The sequence below is a fragment of the Theropithecus gelada genome, chromosome 5, assembly GCF_003255815.1.
Source record: "Theropithecus gelada isolate Dixy chromosome 5, Tgel_1.0, whole genome shotgun sequence".
Classification (NCBI taxonomy): domain Eukaryota; kingdom Metazoa; phylum Chordata; class Mammalia; order Primates; family Cercopithecidae; genus Theropithecus; species Theropithecus gelada.
The window spans coordinates 148,235,563-148,250,680 of NC_037672.1; the positions used below are offsets into that span (position 1 = coordinate 148,235,563).

The 15,118-nt window shown below is 42.0% G+C and overlaps 2 protein-coding genes across 3 annotated transcripts in view; one reads left to right on the plus strand and one right to left on the minus strand.

The window, feature by feature from the left end:
• The window catches only part of SH3D19 (SH3 domain containing 19), a 198,770-nt gene that overhangs the window by 148,116 nt on the left and 35,536 nt on the right, over positions 1-15,118 (minus strand). The window lies entirely within an intron of this gene.
• PRSS48 (serine protease 48) overlaps positions 2,335-15,118 on the plus strand; it is a 15,731-nt gene continuing 2,947 nt past the window's right edge. The window contains exons 1-4 of the mRNA XM_025385232.1: positions 2,335-2,386; positions 5,035-5,197; positions 7,681-7,946; positions 8,984-9,153. Coding sequence (XP_025241017.1) covers positions 2,335-2,386; positions 5,035-5,197; positions 7,681-7,946; positions 8,984-9,153 — 651 coding nt within the window. The remainder of the gene's footprint in view (positions 2,387-5,034; positions 5,198-7,680; positions 7,947-8,983; positions 9,154-15,118) is intronic.

The window sequence follows — 15,118 nt, forward strand, 5'->3', positions numbered from 1 at the left end:
CACGGAATGTGGTTGAGCCATATTAATAGCAGAGAACCAGAGAGAAGATCCTGCTATGAGCTCTTAAGCTATCAAGAATCCAAAGCTCCTTTCAGCTCTGGTCTTCAGGGTTGTCCTATGGCAGCTCCAGGTGTCCTTGTTATCCTGTTCTTATTGTTCCATAGACATCTACATAAGTTTGCTAGGGCTGCTGTAACAAAGTACCACAGACTAGATGAACTTAACCAACAGAAATTTGTTTTCTCACAGTTCTGAAGCATGGAAGTCCAAGATCAAGGTATCAGCATGACTGGTTCTTTCTGAGGGCCATGAGGGAAGGATTTGTTTCAGGCATCCTAGGCTTGTAAATAGCTGTCTTCTCCCTCTGTACATGTAACATATATGACATTTCCTCTTCGAAGGACATCACTCAGATCAGATTAGAACCCAACCTAATGACCTCTTTTTAATATAATTACCTCTTTAAAGACCTTATCTCCAAATATTGTCATACTCTGAGGTATGGGAGTACAGTTAGGACTTCAAGATACATTTTTGAGGAGACATAATTCAGTTCAAAACAATAGCTTTAAAATAATCTCCTCTTGATTTAAGCTAGCTTAAGTGAGGCTCAGTGGCCTGTAACTGAATAGTTCTTACCAAAATAGCTACATTTTCTGGTCTTCCATTATTATTTGAGACAGGTTCTTTCTGTCACCCAAGCTGGAGCACAGTGGTACAATCATAGCTCATGTAGCCTTGAACTACTGAGTTCAAGTGATCCTCCTGCCTCAGCCTCCCAAGTGGCTGGGGACTTCAGGTGCACGTCACCACACAGGCTAATTTTTAAATTTCTGTAGATATAGGTATTGCCCAGGCTGGTCTCAAACTCCTGGCCTCAAGGGATCCTCCCAGCTCAGCCTTTCAAAGTGCTAGGATAACAGGCGTGAGCTACCACACCCAACCACCTCTATTACCGTTATTATTTTTTTACTTTTAATTTTTTTTTTTTTTTTTTTTTTTTTTTGAGATGGAGTCTTGCTCTGTCACCACGCTGGAGTGCAGTGGCGCCATCTTGGCTCACTGCAACCTCCGCCTCCCAGGTTCAAGCAATTCTCCTGCCTCAGCCTTCCAAGCAGCTAGGACTACAGGCGTGCACCACCATGCCCAGCTAATTTTTGTATTTTTAGTAGAGACGGGATTTCACCAGGCCAGGATGGTCTCAAACTCCTGACCTCAGGTGATCCACCCGCCTCGGCCTCCCAAAGTGCTGGGATTACAGGTACAAGCCACCGCGCCCGGCTTATTACTTTTAAACTATTTAATGTTTCTTTCAAGCATCTCAATATTTTAAGTTGCAAGACAGCGGTAACGTTTTAATAGTTCATTGAATTCTGCCTCTACAGACTTAGCACCCTATAAACAATTGGCACAGAAAGCAAAAGGCACAGTGAAGATTTCCGAGGCAGATGTTGTGGTGTACCACCCCAGACCACCCTTTGTAACTGAAGCATTCATTCCCCTAGCAGCTAGGAGTGTTGGCTGCTGACAGTTCACAGATAAGTCCTATCCTAAGAACTGCCAACAGAGCCACCTCACCCAACGTAATGCCCTCTCCTAGGAAGTGGCCTGCATCCAATTGTGCAGACTTCTAAGAGCCCATCCTTCTTAGCTCAGAACAGAAAATCTCTGAGGGCCACCTCAGCTTCAGAGAAACTTGTGAGATAGGCTGAGGCCTCTGTTGCAAATGCATCACAGTTCAACTCTCCCTCTAACCAATCCTACCCACCCAAGAGGTGCTGATCCTGAGACCACTCTAAAATAAATCTCCTGCACACAAATCTCGGTCTTAGAGTCTATTTCCCAGGAAACCTGACTTGCAGTGCAGCTAACACTATAACAGAAATGAAAACAAACAAAAAAATGCAGAAAAATTCACCAGATACTGGGTTCATTTCCTCTTTTCCATTTCTTGCTTTTAGAGAATCGTGTCCACCTTCTATCTCCTTGCTAGAGACAGGGTCCTGTTCCTTCCAGTGCCCTCAAGCAGCCACTCCTCAACACCACAGGCAGAAACCCCAGACAGCCGGGGGACAACAGGGGGTACCGCAGATCCCAGTTCCTCCGGGACAGCAGGGGGCGCCGCAGACCCCAGTTCCTCCCCTGGGTCCTGCAGCTGCACTTCTGAAGTCTGGTCCCTTCAGGATCTGGCAGAGGGTGAAGACCAAAGGAGAGGAGGAGGTGAAGCAGAGGAATCCGTTTAGGAGGAGAAACTAGTTCTGGTGGCTCCCCACTGGCCTCTTCCTGGGAGCCTGAGTCCAGGAAGCAGGAAGCGCTGGCTCTGAGGGCAGAGACATGGGCCCTGCTGGCTGTGCCTTCAGGCTGCTCCTTCTGCTGGGGATCTCAGGTGAGTGCCAGGGTGGGGTTGGGAAGGAAGAGGCAGAGGATTTTTACTCAAGAAGGCATCATATACAACAATGTGACACTTCACCCATGGGATGTTACTTATGAGTAGTATGGCCTGAGAAGGTCCTTAGAGGCTACTATATACCCAGCACCATTCCAATGCTCCTTATTGGAAATAGCAGTACACACACACACACACACAGGATCCCTATCTTCGTGGGACTAATCAATGCACATATTAAATGTATAAATTATAAGGCATGTTAGAAGGTAATAAGTACTATGAAAGGAAAGGAGCATCTGAAGTACAGGGGCAGGAGTGTTGCAATCTTTAGAAGGGTAAAGAAGGCCTCACTAAGAAGTCATTTGAGCAGAACCGAAGGAGATAAGTAAATTAGCTAAGAGGATCCAGGAGAAGAGCATCTCAAGCAGAGGGAACTGGAAGAGCAAACACAGTTCAATGATTTCAGGTATACACTTGAGCAAACACAGTTCAACGATTTCAGGTATACGCTTGTTCATTTATTTTTCTGGTCCACAGGGATTTATAAGAAGGGTATACTGGCCAGGCACAGTCGCTCACGCCTGTAATCCCAGCCCTTTGGGAGGCCAAGGTGGGCAGATCACCTGAGATCAGGAATTCAAGACCAGCCTGGGCAACATGTCGAAACCCCCAACTCTACAAAAAATAAAAAAATTAGCGGGGTGTGGTGGCAGGCACCTGTAGTCCCAGCTACTCAAGAGGCTGAGGCAGGAGAAGTGCTTGAGCCTGGGAAGTGGAGGCTGCAGTAAGCCGAGATAGCGCCACTGCACTCCAGCCTAGGTGACAGAGTAAGACCCTGTCCCCACAAAAAACAAAAAACAAAAAGGGTATGTCGAGAGAGCAAAAAACTTAACAGGTAGCAAAGAAGAAAGATACACAAATACTGCAAAATGCCAATTCAGTTAAACCAAATAGCACAAAAGTAAACAGCTTGCAAACCTCAACCACATCTGAGGGCATCATTGTATTTATAAACTAACACACTTCATATTCCTGATGGTGACTTTGAATCAAGTAAAAGTTAAATTTGAATCTTCATAGAGCATATATATATATTTTTTTTAAGAGACAGAATCTCATTCTGTCACCCAGGCTAGAGTGCAGTGGCACAATCATAGCCCACTGCAACCTCAAATTCCTGGGTTCAAGCAATCCTCTCACCTCAGCCTCCCTAATGGCTGGGACTACAGGCTTGCGACCACACCTGTTGTGTTTGTGGCCCAAAAGAGCTGAAGACAAAAGAAAAAAAACCCTGACTGGTATTTAGGAAGTGATTTGCGAAATATAAGAAAAGTCTCTAATATAGCACCTGTCTCCAACATTCCTTTTTCTACTTCTATGCCCTGTCTCTGGTCATCCCTAGTTTGAGAGTCCGATGTGACCTAGGGTTTCCTTCTGCCCTGCCTATCTCACCACCATTTTTTCCTTTTTTTTTTTTTTTTCCAGACAGGGTCTTGCTCTCAGCCCAGACTGGAGTGCAGTGGCATGATCCCAACTCACTGCATCCTCCACCTCCCGGGCACAAGCAATCCTCCTGCCTCAGCCTCCCAAGTAGCTGGGACTACAGGCATACACCATCACACCAGGCTAATTTCTTTATATTTTTTTGTAGAGACGGTGTTTGGCCATGTTGCCCAGGCTGGTTTTGAACTCCTGGACTTGAGCAATCCACCCGCCTCAGTCTCCCAAAGTGCTGGGATTATAGGTGTAAGCCACGGTGCCCAGTCAATCTTACCACTTTCATTTGTCTTTTGGTTCATTTATGTAGTCATGCAAATATTCACTGAGAACCTGTCGTGTGCTAGATACCAGCTAGAGCTCACACTTGTATGCAGTGTGCTGTTGTCAGTATCCACTTCTCATCGATGAGGGAACCTCCACAGATAAAGCTGTGGTCCAAGTGTAGGCTGACCTGCCAAGGCCAGCGCCCTGCAGCAGCATCCTGGCGACCTACAACACGGCTTGAGTATACAGGTCACCAGCACACTGGAGAAAGCAGAGAGAGGGAAATGTGGAAATCTTTTTTTTTCAATTTTTTTTAGAGACCTGGTTTCACTATGTTGCCCAGGCTGGTCATAAACTCCTGGCCTCAAGCACTTCTCCCACCTCATCCTCCCAAAGCACCAGGATTACAGGCATGAGTCACTATCCCTGGTTTAAAAAATAATAATAAATTTTAAGTTAAATTGTGTTTCATGTATGCTGCTAAAGGCAGCTAAATATGTTTGTGAAGGTTCCCACTAATAGGTAAAAGCCATTTGAAAATGTTGGCCTTTAACACCAATCTGGAAAATTTAAATATAAAGGAAGGTTCTCTGCTCAGTGAATCTAGATATTAGATGTGTTATTATGTATTAATGATACCCTATTTCTTCCTTAGGGTCTTGCTCATGCTCTTTTCCCAAAAAGAAAGAGCTGCAATCAGGTGAGTGGTCTCCATTTTGAGCCCAAGACTGCTGGGTGTGGAACCAGAATAGGATAGAGTATGGTGTCTAGGGAGGGTTCAGGTCCTAGGAATAGATGGGAGTTTGGGAATGATGATAAGGTGGGGACCAGAGAAAAAAGACTCCTAGGTTTCCACATTTCCCTTTCTTCTCTTTCTCTAGTGTGCGGGCAACCTGTATACTCAAGCCGCATTGTAGGTGGCCAGGATGCTGCTGCAGGGCGCTGGCCTTGGCAGGTCAGCCTACACTTGGACCACAAATTTATCTGTGGAGGTTCCCTCGTCAGTGAGAGGTGGATACTGACAGCAGCACACTGCATACAACCGTGAGTTCTAGCTGGCAGCTAGCACACAGACAGGTTGTCAGTGAATATTTGCAACACTTCATGCATCCATGTCACATCCAACTGACAAATGGAAGTGGTAAGATAGGTAGGGCGGAAGGAAACCCAAGTCATGTCAGACTATCAAACCCAGAACATCCAGAGACAGGGCATAGAAGTAGAAAAAGGAAAGCTGGAGACAGGCACTATATTAAAGACTTTTCTTATTTTTTGCCAAATCACCTTCTAAATACCACTCAGGAGATTTCTGTCCTAAGTTTTTTGGGGTCATAAACACAATCTGAGCTCTAAGAGCCACTGCTGTGAGATAAGCAACTTGTGATGTGTTCAGTGTCCCTATGGAGAGGCCCATGTGGAACCCACATCTCTAGTCAACAGTGAGAAGACCCAAAGCCTACCAACATAAGTGACTTTGGACCCAGATCGCCCCAATAAGATGACTGCAGCTCACCTTGATTGCAGCCACATGAGAGACCTTGAGTCAATGGTACTCAACTAAGTCACACCTGACTCCTGACCCATAAAAACTATGAGATAAATCTTTGTTGTTTTAAGCCACTAAGCTTTATGATAACTATGCAACAATTGATAACTAATACATACAGAAATTGAAATTCCAGGACTCTTCAATAACAACACCGAAAGTTCCAATAAAATAAGCCAGGTGTGGTGGCTTGCACCTGTAATCCCAGTTACTCATGAGGTTGAGGTGGAAAGATCACTTGAGCCCTGGAGTTCAAGGCTGCAGTGAGCTACGATTGCGCCACACATTCCAGCCTGGGTGACAGAGTGAGACCCTGTCTCTAAAAAAAAAAAAAATTAAGTTTTTAAAAAACTCAAAAAAAATAGAGTAATAACTTCAAAATGCTAAAAGAAAATTATTTCCAACTTAGAATTCTACCCATATGCAAACTATCAATCAAATGTGGGATAGAAGTAAAACATTTTCAAATATACAAAGCAGCAAAAATGTTACCTCTCATACACATTTTCTCAAGAAGTCATAGGAGAATCTGTTCCACCAAACTAAAGGGGGAAAATAGGAAAAACAGGAAAACACAGAATCCAGACAAAAGGCAAATGAAACACAGAAGAGAATCCCTAAGAAAGTCATAAAGGATAAAGAAAGTGCCAAGATGATGGCTGTGTCGCAGCCCGGCTTAGAACAAGAGGGCAGAGGGCTCCAAAAAAAGGTAGTATTGATAGAATGCCTGACAAGTTTGAACAAAATGAGAGGAGATTTACACTTCTGGTAGAGAGTCTGGGGAATGAGACTGGTGATGAGTATAAAGATAAAAACAAAAAACCAAAGTGAGCCCACTTACCAACTCCAGGAGAAGCAAAAGGTTTTACAAGAAATGTAATCACCCAATAGGACCCAGTAGTGAATAATGTTTACATAGTCACAAGAACAAACACATTAATGATCTAACAAAAAGTTATGATAACACTGGCTAGTAGGATGGGTGGAATGGAAGTGGGGCGGGGGGAGTAGAAAGCGATGTGTAAGAAAGCTCAATCCTCACCTTCCACACTAGGAACTCAGGATTCTAAAACTGAAAAAGAAAAATCAAGAAACAGGTATACACAGCGTTTCTTGAAAACACTTGAAAATTACTAAGAGCTAAAAGAGTTGAAAGTCATTGCCTCTAAATAGTTTGAACTGAGGGTGGTGGGGCAGATAACTTGTTATTCATTATTTATTTATTTATTTTGTACATCTTATCAAACTACATACAAATAAATACACTATTTAACTGTGTATATGTATTAACTGTGGTTACATTTTACTTTAAAATTTTATTCAGAAATGAAGGTCTAGTGCTCAGAACAGGAATCAGTATGGACAATAAACAGCAATGTCTATTAAGCATACAGGTGATAGTTAAAACCATGGAGAATGGGAGAGGTAAATGAGAGAACTGGAGAGAAAATACAGGACAAAACACAAGCCACAAACCTCTAGGAAGAGACCACAGAAAGAGTGGTGAGGGAAGGACAGGGAGAGAGAAAGAGAGGAGAGAAGGAGACAAATCAACCCTAGTTGTTGTTTTTTTTTTTGTTTTTTTTTTTTCTGAGACAGAGTCTCGCGCTGTGTCACCCAGGCTGGAGTGCAGTGGCGCGATCTCGGCTCACTGCAAGCTCCGCCTCCCGGGTTCACGCCATTCTCCTGCCTCAGCCTCCGAGTAGCTGGGACTACAGGCGCCTGCCACCACGCCCGGCTAGTTTTTTTTTTGTATTTTTAGTAGAGACGGGGTTTCACCATGTTAGCCAGGATGGTCTCGATCTCCTGACCTCGTGATCCACCCGCCTCGGCCTCCCAAAGTGCTGGGATTACAGGCTTGAGCCACCGCGCCCGGCCAGCTACCCTCCTTTCTTGACTAGATACTTAGTGTTACATATAGGCAACTTGTTCTGACCCAGCTGCAGGCCTTATAAGCAGGCCTCCTTTCTTTTCTCCATAGGACCTGGACTACTTTTTCATATACCGTGTGGCTGGGATCAATTAAAGTAGGTGACTCAAGTAAAAGTGTGAAGTACTACGTGTCCAAAATCGTCATCCATCCCAAGCACCAAGATACAACAGCAGACGTTGCCTTGTTGAAACTGTCCTCTCAAGTCACCTTCACTTCTGCCATCCTGCCTATTTGCTTGCCCAATATCACAAAGCAGTTGGCAATTCCAGCCTTTTGTTGGGTGACCGGATGGGGAAAAGTTAAGGAAAGTTCAGGTGAGAATGGGCAGAGAGAAGGGTTGTTTCATATGTCACCCTCTTGTACTCCAGAACATTCCTATTCTAGGCATATCCTTACCATGGCAAATATTTTTCAACAAAACCAGATCAATCTAATGATATTATCTGAAAGTTTTTAAATAAAATATCTTTTTTGACTTTTATATTTTTATGTTATTTACTCTTACATCTTGCAGAGTCTGGCTATAGCTGGAAGAGCAGATACTAAGAATTTAAACAAATAACTACCTCTCTCAAACAGAGGTTAACAAGCCTGATTTAAAGTTTGGAGACAGTCTAGTGTTTTTTTTTTTTGTTTTTTTTGTTTTTTTTTTTTTTTTTGAGACTGAGTCTGGCTCTGTCGCCCAGGCTGGAGTGCGGTGGCCGGATCTCAGCTCACTGCAAGCTCCGCCTCCCGGGTTCACGCCATTCTCCTGCCTCAGCCTCCCGAGTAGCTGGGACCACAGGCGCCCGCCACTTCGCCCGGCTAGTTTTTTGTATTTTTTAGTAGAGACGGGGTTTCACCATGTTAGCCAGGATGGTCTCGATCTCCTGACCTCGTGATCCGCCCGTCTCGGCCTCCCAAAGTGCTGGGATTACAGGCTTGAGCCACCGCGCCTGGCCCAGTCTAGTGTTTTTTAACTGTTTTTAAAGTTTTGTGTCAACTCTTTCCCAGGTTGGAGTAGAGACAAGACAGGAACTGATCTAGAAGCAAAAAAAAAAAAAAGGGAAAGGAAGAAGTTTTAGAATCCTTTAGAATACTCATACCTTTACTCAATCAGAATTTGTCAGCAGTACTCGTTATTTAGAACAATGACTCAATTTAAAAAACCTCAAAGCAGCAGAAATAATTTAGAATTACTGAGTTTTAGATGTAAGTGTACCAAAAGATCCAACCATAAGCAAATATGATGGGAAAGGGATTGTAAGCTGCTTTTGGATTCCCATTCAGAGACCTCTGCACATCATGACTGAGTGCTGCCCCTGCACTTTTTCAGGTTGCTTTAATCTTTTGTTCCTGTCTTCCTCCACAGATAGTGATTACCATTCCACCCTTCAGGAAGCAGAAGTACCCATTATTGACCGCCAGGCTTGCGAACAACTCTATAACCCCATCGGTATCTTCCTGCCAGCACTGGAGCCAGTCATCAAGGAGGACAAGATTTGTGCTGGTGATACTCAAAACATGAAGGATAGTTGCAAGGTCAGGGTGTGCTCTTGAGAATTTTTTCTTTTAAACATGAGATCTTAATTCGGATCCAGGTTTTCCTATCTGTAAATAACAGTGGATTGGGAGTCAGGAGATGAAGGTTCTAAGAATAACTCTTATGTTACCCTGGACAAATCACTTAACTTGCATCTGTGAAATCAATGTCTTCAACTATAAGACTATTGATCTAGACCAATGTTAACCACTGGTCATTGGACTTTTTTTTTTTTTTTTTTTTTAAATTAGAGACAGAGCCTTGCTCTGTCACCCAGGCTGGAGTGCAGTGGCATGATCATAGCTTACTACAGCCTCCAGCTCCTGGGTTCAATCAGTCATCCTCCCACCTCAGCCTCCTGAGTAGCTGGGACTACAAGCTCACACCTCACCAGGCCCACATACTTTTTTCATTTTTCTGTAGAGATGAGGTTTCACCATGTTGCCCAGGCTGATCCCAGATTCCTGGCCTCAAGCAATCCTTCCTCCTTGGATTGCTGGACTTTTATAGACTTGTATATTTTCATAAGTATATTATGAGGTTGAAGCAGAATTGCCAACTTTTAAATTTTTTCAAGTAAGAACATTTCATTCTATGCCTAAAAGATGTCGTTCTATTGTCTCCTGGTCATAACTGATGAAAAATCAGCCATTATTTGCATCTTCAGTCCACTGAGAGTAATGTGTTGTTTTGCTCTGGCTGCTTTCAGTATTTTTTTCTTTACCTTTGATTGTCAGCAGTTTGAACATGATGTACTAAGTGTGGTTTTCTTTGCATTTATCCTATTTGGGGTTCACTAAGTTTTTGGTTTTTTAAATCTATTCTTTAACACCTTTCACCAACACTTGGAAATTTTTCAGTAATGGTTTCTTTGAAAACTATTCTGCCTCATTTCTCTCTCCTCCCCTTCTAGATGAAACCATACACTTGTTAAGTTATACCTTTTGGTATTTTCACACAGGTCCATTTTATTTTTATGTTTTTCTCTCTGTTCTTCAAATTGGATACTTTTAAATTGATCTATATTGAAGATCACTGCCTCTTTCTGCTGTCACTTACATTTTACTTTAAGTCCGTCTAGTGAAATTTTTATTTCAGATTTTTTATTTTTTAGTTGTAGAATGACCATTTGGTTTTATTCTCTCCTTCTCTCATCCACACATACCTTCTAGATCTCTGCCAAGATTTTCTATCTGTATATTGTAAGTATTTTCCTTTACATGTGTTGATCACAGTTATAATAGTTGCTTTAAATCCTTCCTGCTAATTCCAAAATCAATCTGAGTTATCTCAGGGATATTCTCCAACAATTGCTTTTTCTCATGAGTAGCATTTTCCAGTTTATCTTGGAAAAAATTTTCCTGTTGTTTTGTTTGTTTATTTTAATATCTAATCATTTTGGAATATATCCTGGACAATGTCAGTAGCATGGTGTAAGGAGTACAGATTGTTATGCTTCTCTAAAGAATGTTGATTTCCTGTTTCAACGGGAAGTCAACTTGGCTGACCTCAAAATCCAAACTCGATCTCTCCTGTGATAGGCATCAGCAGTTATTTTAGCCTTAGCTGAGCTGCTTGGAGTCTAACCTACACATGTGTGTAGTTCAGGGTTTATTCAGAAATTTGAGCAGAGTTTATATGCAGAACTTGGGACTCTCTCTCTCTGTGGCTCTCTCTTTTCTGGTATATTTCCCTTCACTTTCCGACTGCTAAGGTAACTTTAAACTCTATCCTCTGATTCCTCAAGTCAGTAAGACTGTGGGTTTCTTTCTAAGTTCCAGTCACTATGCATGATAATAACTGGGGCCTGCTTTAAGGGAAAAATCATTTTTTAAAAAAAAGAACGTCATCCTTTTCTTCCAAGGATTGACTCTAGTTTCTGCCTATCAGCCACTCTTCACTGCCTTCAGAGAGTAGCCATTTATATGCTGTCCACAATTTGTAACTGTTATCCGAAGCAGTTTGTCAGAGACAAGTCACTCCCATAAGAAATTTTAAAAACAGAAAGAGTCCTAAGAAGCGCAGAATATACTTTCTTCTTAAGTGCCCATGGAACATTCTCCAGAATAAACCATATGCTAAGCTGTAAAACAAGCCTCAATAAAGTTGGAAGGATTAAAATTATACAAAGTATATTTTCTAATCACAATGGAATGAAATTAGAAATAAATAAGAGAGAAATATGGAAATTCACAAGTATGTGGAAGGTGACACACTGCTAAATAACCAATGAGTCAAAGAAAAAAAGAATCATACAAAAAAATTAAGAAATATTTTGAGATGAATAAAAATAAAGAAACAACATACCAAATCCTATGGATACAGCCACAGCAGTGCTCAGAGAAACATTTATACATGTAAATGCCTACATTAAACAATAAATCTCAAGTCAGTAACCTAATCTTCCATATAAGACACTGGAAAAAGAAGTTCAAGATCAGCCTGGGCAACATAGTGAGACCTTGTCTCTACTAAAAATTAAAAATTAAAAAAATTAGCTGGGTTTGGTGGCACAAGCCTGTAGTCCCAGCTACTTAGGAGTCTGGGGCAGGAGGATCCCTTGAGACCAAAAGTTCACATATGTAGTGAGCTATGATCACACTACTGCACTCCAGCCTGGACAACATAGCAAGACTCTGTGGCTCTGTCTCTTAAAAAAATAAATACATAAATAAAATTTTAAAAGCCTGGGTGTGATAGCTCATACCTGTAATCACAGCACTCTGGGAGATTTTTTTTCAGCCCAGGAGTTCGAGACCAGCCTGGGCAATATAGTGAGACCCTGTCTCCACAAAAAAAAAAAAAAAAAAAAAAATCAGCCAGGCATGGTGGTACACTTGTAGTCCCAGCTACTTGGGAGGATCATTAGAGCCCAGGAGTTCAAGGCTGCAGTGAGCTATATTTGCACCACTGTGCTCCAGGCTGGGTGACGCAGTGAGACCCTGTCTTAAAGGGGCAGGGAGGGGGAGAGGGAAATAAAAAAACTAAACCTAAAGAAAATACAAAGAAGGAAATAAGGGATATAGTGGAAATTACTGAAATAGAGAACAGAAATACAATACAGAAAATAAACAAAAGCAAAAGATGGTTTTTAAAAAGATCAATAAAATTGAAAAAAACTTTAGCTAAACTGAGCAAGAAAAAAAAAGACTCAAATTACTAAAGAATAAAACTGGGACATTACTACTAACCTTACAGAAATAAAAATAATTTGTAAGACACTACTATGAATAACAGTATGCCAAAAAATTAGATAACTAAGATGATATGGACAAATTCCTAGAAACACATAAACTACCATAATTTACCTAAGAAGAAATAGATGGTCTGAATAAACCTAATAAAAAGTAAAGAGAGTCCATTTGTGATTAAAAACAAAAAAACAAACACAAAAAACTACCAACAAATAAAAGACCAGGTCCAGGTAGATAAATTCTACCAAACATTTAAAGAATTAATACCAATTCTGGCCACATGCAGTGGCTCATACCTGTAATCCCAGCACTTTAGGAAGCCAAGGTGGGCAGGTCACTTCAGGCCAGGAGTTCGAGACGAGCCTAGCAAACATGGCATAACCCGTCTCTACAAAAAATACAAAAACTAGCCGGGCATGCTGGCATGTGCTTGTATTCCCAGCTACTCGGGAGACTGAAGCATGAGAACTGTTTGAATCTGGAAGGCAGAGGTTGCAGTGAGCTGAGGTCGCGCCACTGCACTCCAGCCTGGGTGACAGAGTGAGATTCTGTCTCAAAAAAAACAAATAAATAAATTTAAAAAAATAATAATAACAATTAATACCAATTCTACACAAGTTCTTTTGAAAAATAAAAGAAGGAACTGGGCACAGTGGCTCACACCTGTAATCCCAGCACTTTGGGAGGCCAAGGTGGGCGGATCACCTGAGGTCAAAAGTTTGAGACCAGCCTGGCCTACATGGTAAAACCTCATCTCTATTAAAAATACAAAAATTAGCCAGGTGTGGTCGCGCATGCCTGTAATCCCAGCTACTCAGGAAGCTAAGGCAGAAGAATCACTTGAACCTGGGAGGCAGATGTTGCAGTAAGCCAAGATCATGCCACTGCACTCCAGCCTGGGTGACAGAACAAGACTCTGTCTCCACAGAAAAAAAAAGAAAAAAAAGGAACACTTCCCAACTCATTCTGTGATCAGTATTACCGAGACCAAAACCTGATAAAGGCATCACAAGGAAGCTATAGACCAGTATCTCTTATGAATAGAGGTGCAAAAATCCTCAACGAACCAAATCCAACAACATATTAAAAGGATTATATATACCTGAATGCCAATTTCCTGTTTCAACAGGAAGTCAAGTTGGCTGACCTCAAAATCCAACTGCGGGTAATTACAAATGGGTATGTGGATTCTTTTTAGGATGTGGTGACTCAAGCCTTGTAATCCAGCACTTTGAGAGGCCAAGACGGGAGGATCACTTGAGGTCAGGAGTTCAAGACTAGCCTGAGCAACACAGTGAGACCTCGTTTCTACCAAAGATTTTTAAAAATTAGCCAGGCGTAGTGGCATACACCTGCAGTCCCAGCTACTTGGTAGGCTGTGGTGGGATGATCACTTGAGACTGGGAAGTCGAGGCCACAGTGAGCAGTGTTTGTGCCACCACATTCTAGCCTGGGAGACAAAGTGAGACCCTATCTCTCTCTTTTTTTATTTTTCAAAAAAATAAAAATAAAAAGGATATACCATAAACAACTGGGATTTATCCCAGGAAACTTAGGTTGGTTTAAAATCCAGAAATCAATTAATGTTAATATACCATGTTCTTAGAATAAAGAGCAAAAACATATGGTCATGTCAATAAATACGGAAAAAACATTTGATAAAAATCCAACAACCCTTCACGTTAAAAAACAAAACAAACAAAAAAACACTCAACAATGAGATGAGTGCAGTTTTTCTACTTGATCAAGTGCAACTACAAAAAACCCCCAGCTAAAATACTTTGTGGTAAAAACCTAAATGCTTTTGCCATAAGGTCAGGAAAAAGACAAGAATGTCTACTCTTGCCATTTCTATTCAACATTGTACTGGAGGTTCCAGCCAGAATTAAGCAAGAGACAAAAAAAAGACATCCAGATTGCAAAGAAGGAGTAAAACTATCTCTATTCAAAGATGACATGATTTTATAAATAGAAAATCTAAAGGAATGCCACCTCCCAAAAATTAGAACTAATAAACACATTCATCAAAACTGAAGGATATAGGGACAATATACAAAAAGCAACTGTAGGCTGGGTGTGGTGGCTCACGCCTGTAATCCCAGCACTTTGGGAGGCCAAGGCAGGTGGATTGCTTGAGTTCAGGAGTTTGAGACCAGCCTGACCAACATGGTGAAACCCTGACTCTACTAAAAATACAAAAACTTGCTGGGCGTGGTGGCGGGGTGCCTGTAATCCCAGCTACTCATGAGACTGAGGCAGGAGAAACACCTGAACCCGGGAGGTAGAGGTTGCAGTGAGCTGAGATCTCGCCACTGCACTCCAGCCTGGGCGGGGCAACAAAGCGAGACTGTGTCTAAAAAAAAAAAAAAAAAAAAAAAAAAAGCAACTGTATTTCTATGTAGTTGCAATGAATAATCTAAGGAAACATGTAAGAAAACATTATTCCATTTATAATAGTTTTAAAAAGAGTAAAAGAGGCCGGGTGCGGTGGCTCAAGCCTGTAATCCCAGCACTTTGGGAGGCCGAGATGGGCGGATCACGAGGTCAGGAGATCGAGACCATCCTGGCTAACACGGTGAAACCCTGTCTCTACTAAAAAATACAAAAAACTAGCCGGGCGAGGTGGCGGGCGCCTGTAGTCCCAGCTACTCGGGAGGCTGAGGCAGGAGAATAGTGTGAACCCGGGGGGTGGAACTTGCAGTGAGCTGAGATCTGGCCACTGCACTCCAGCCTGGGCGACAGAGCAAGACTCCGTCTCAAAAAAAAAAAA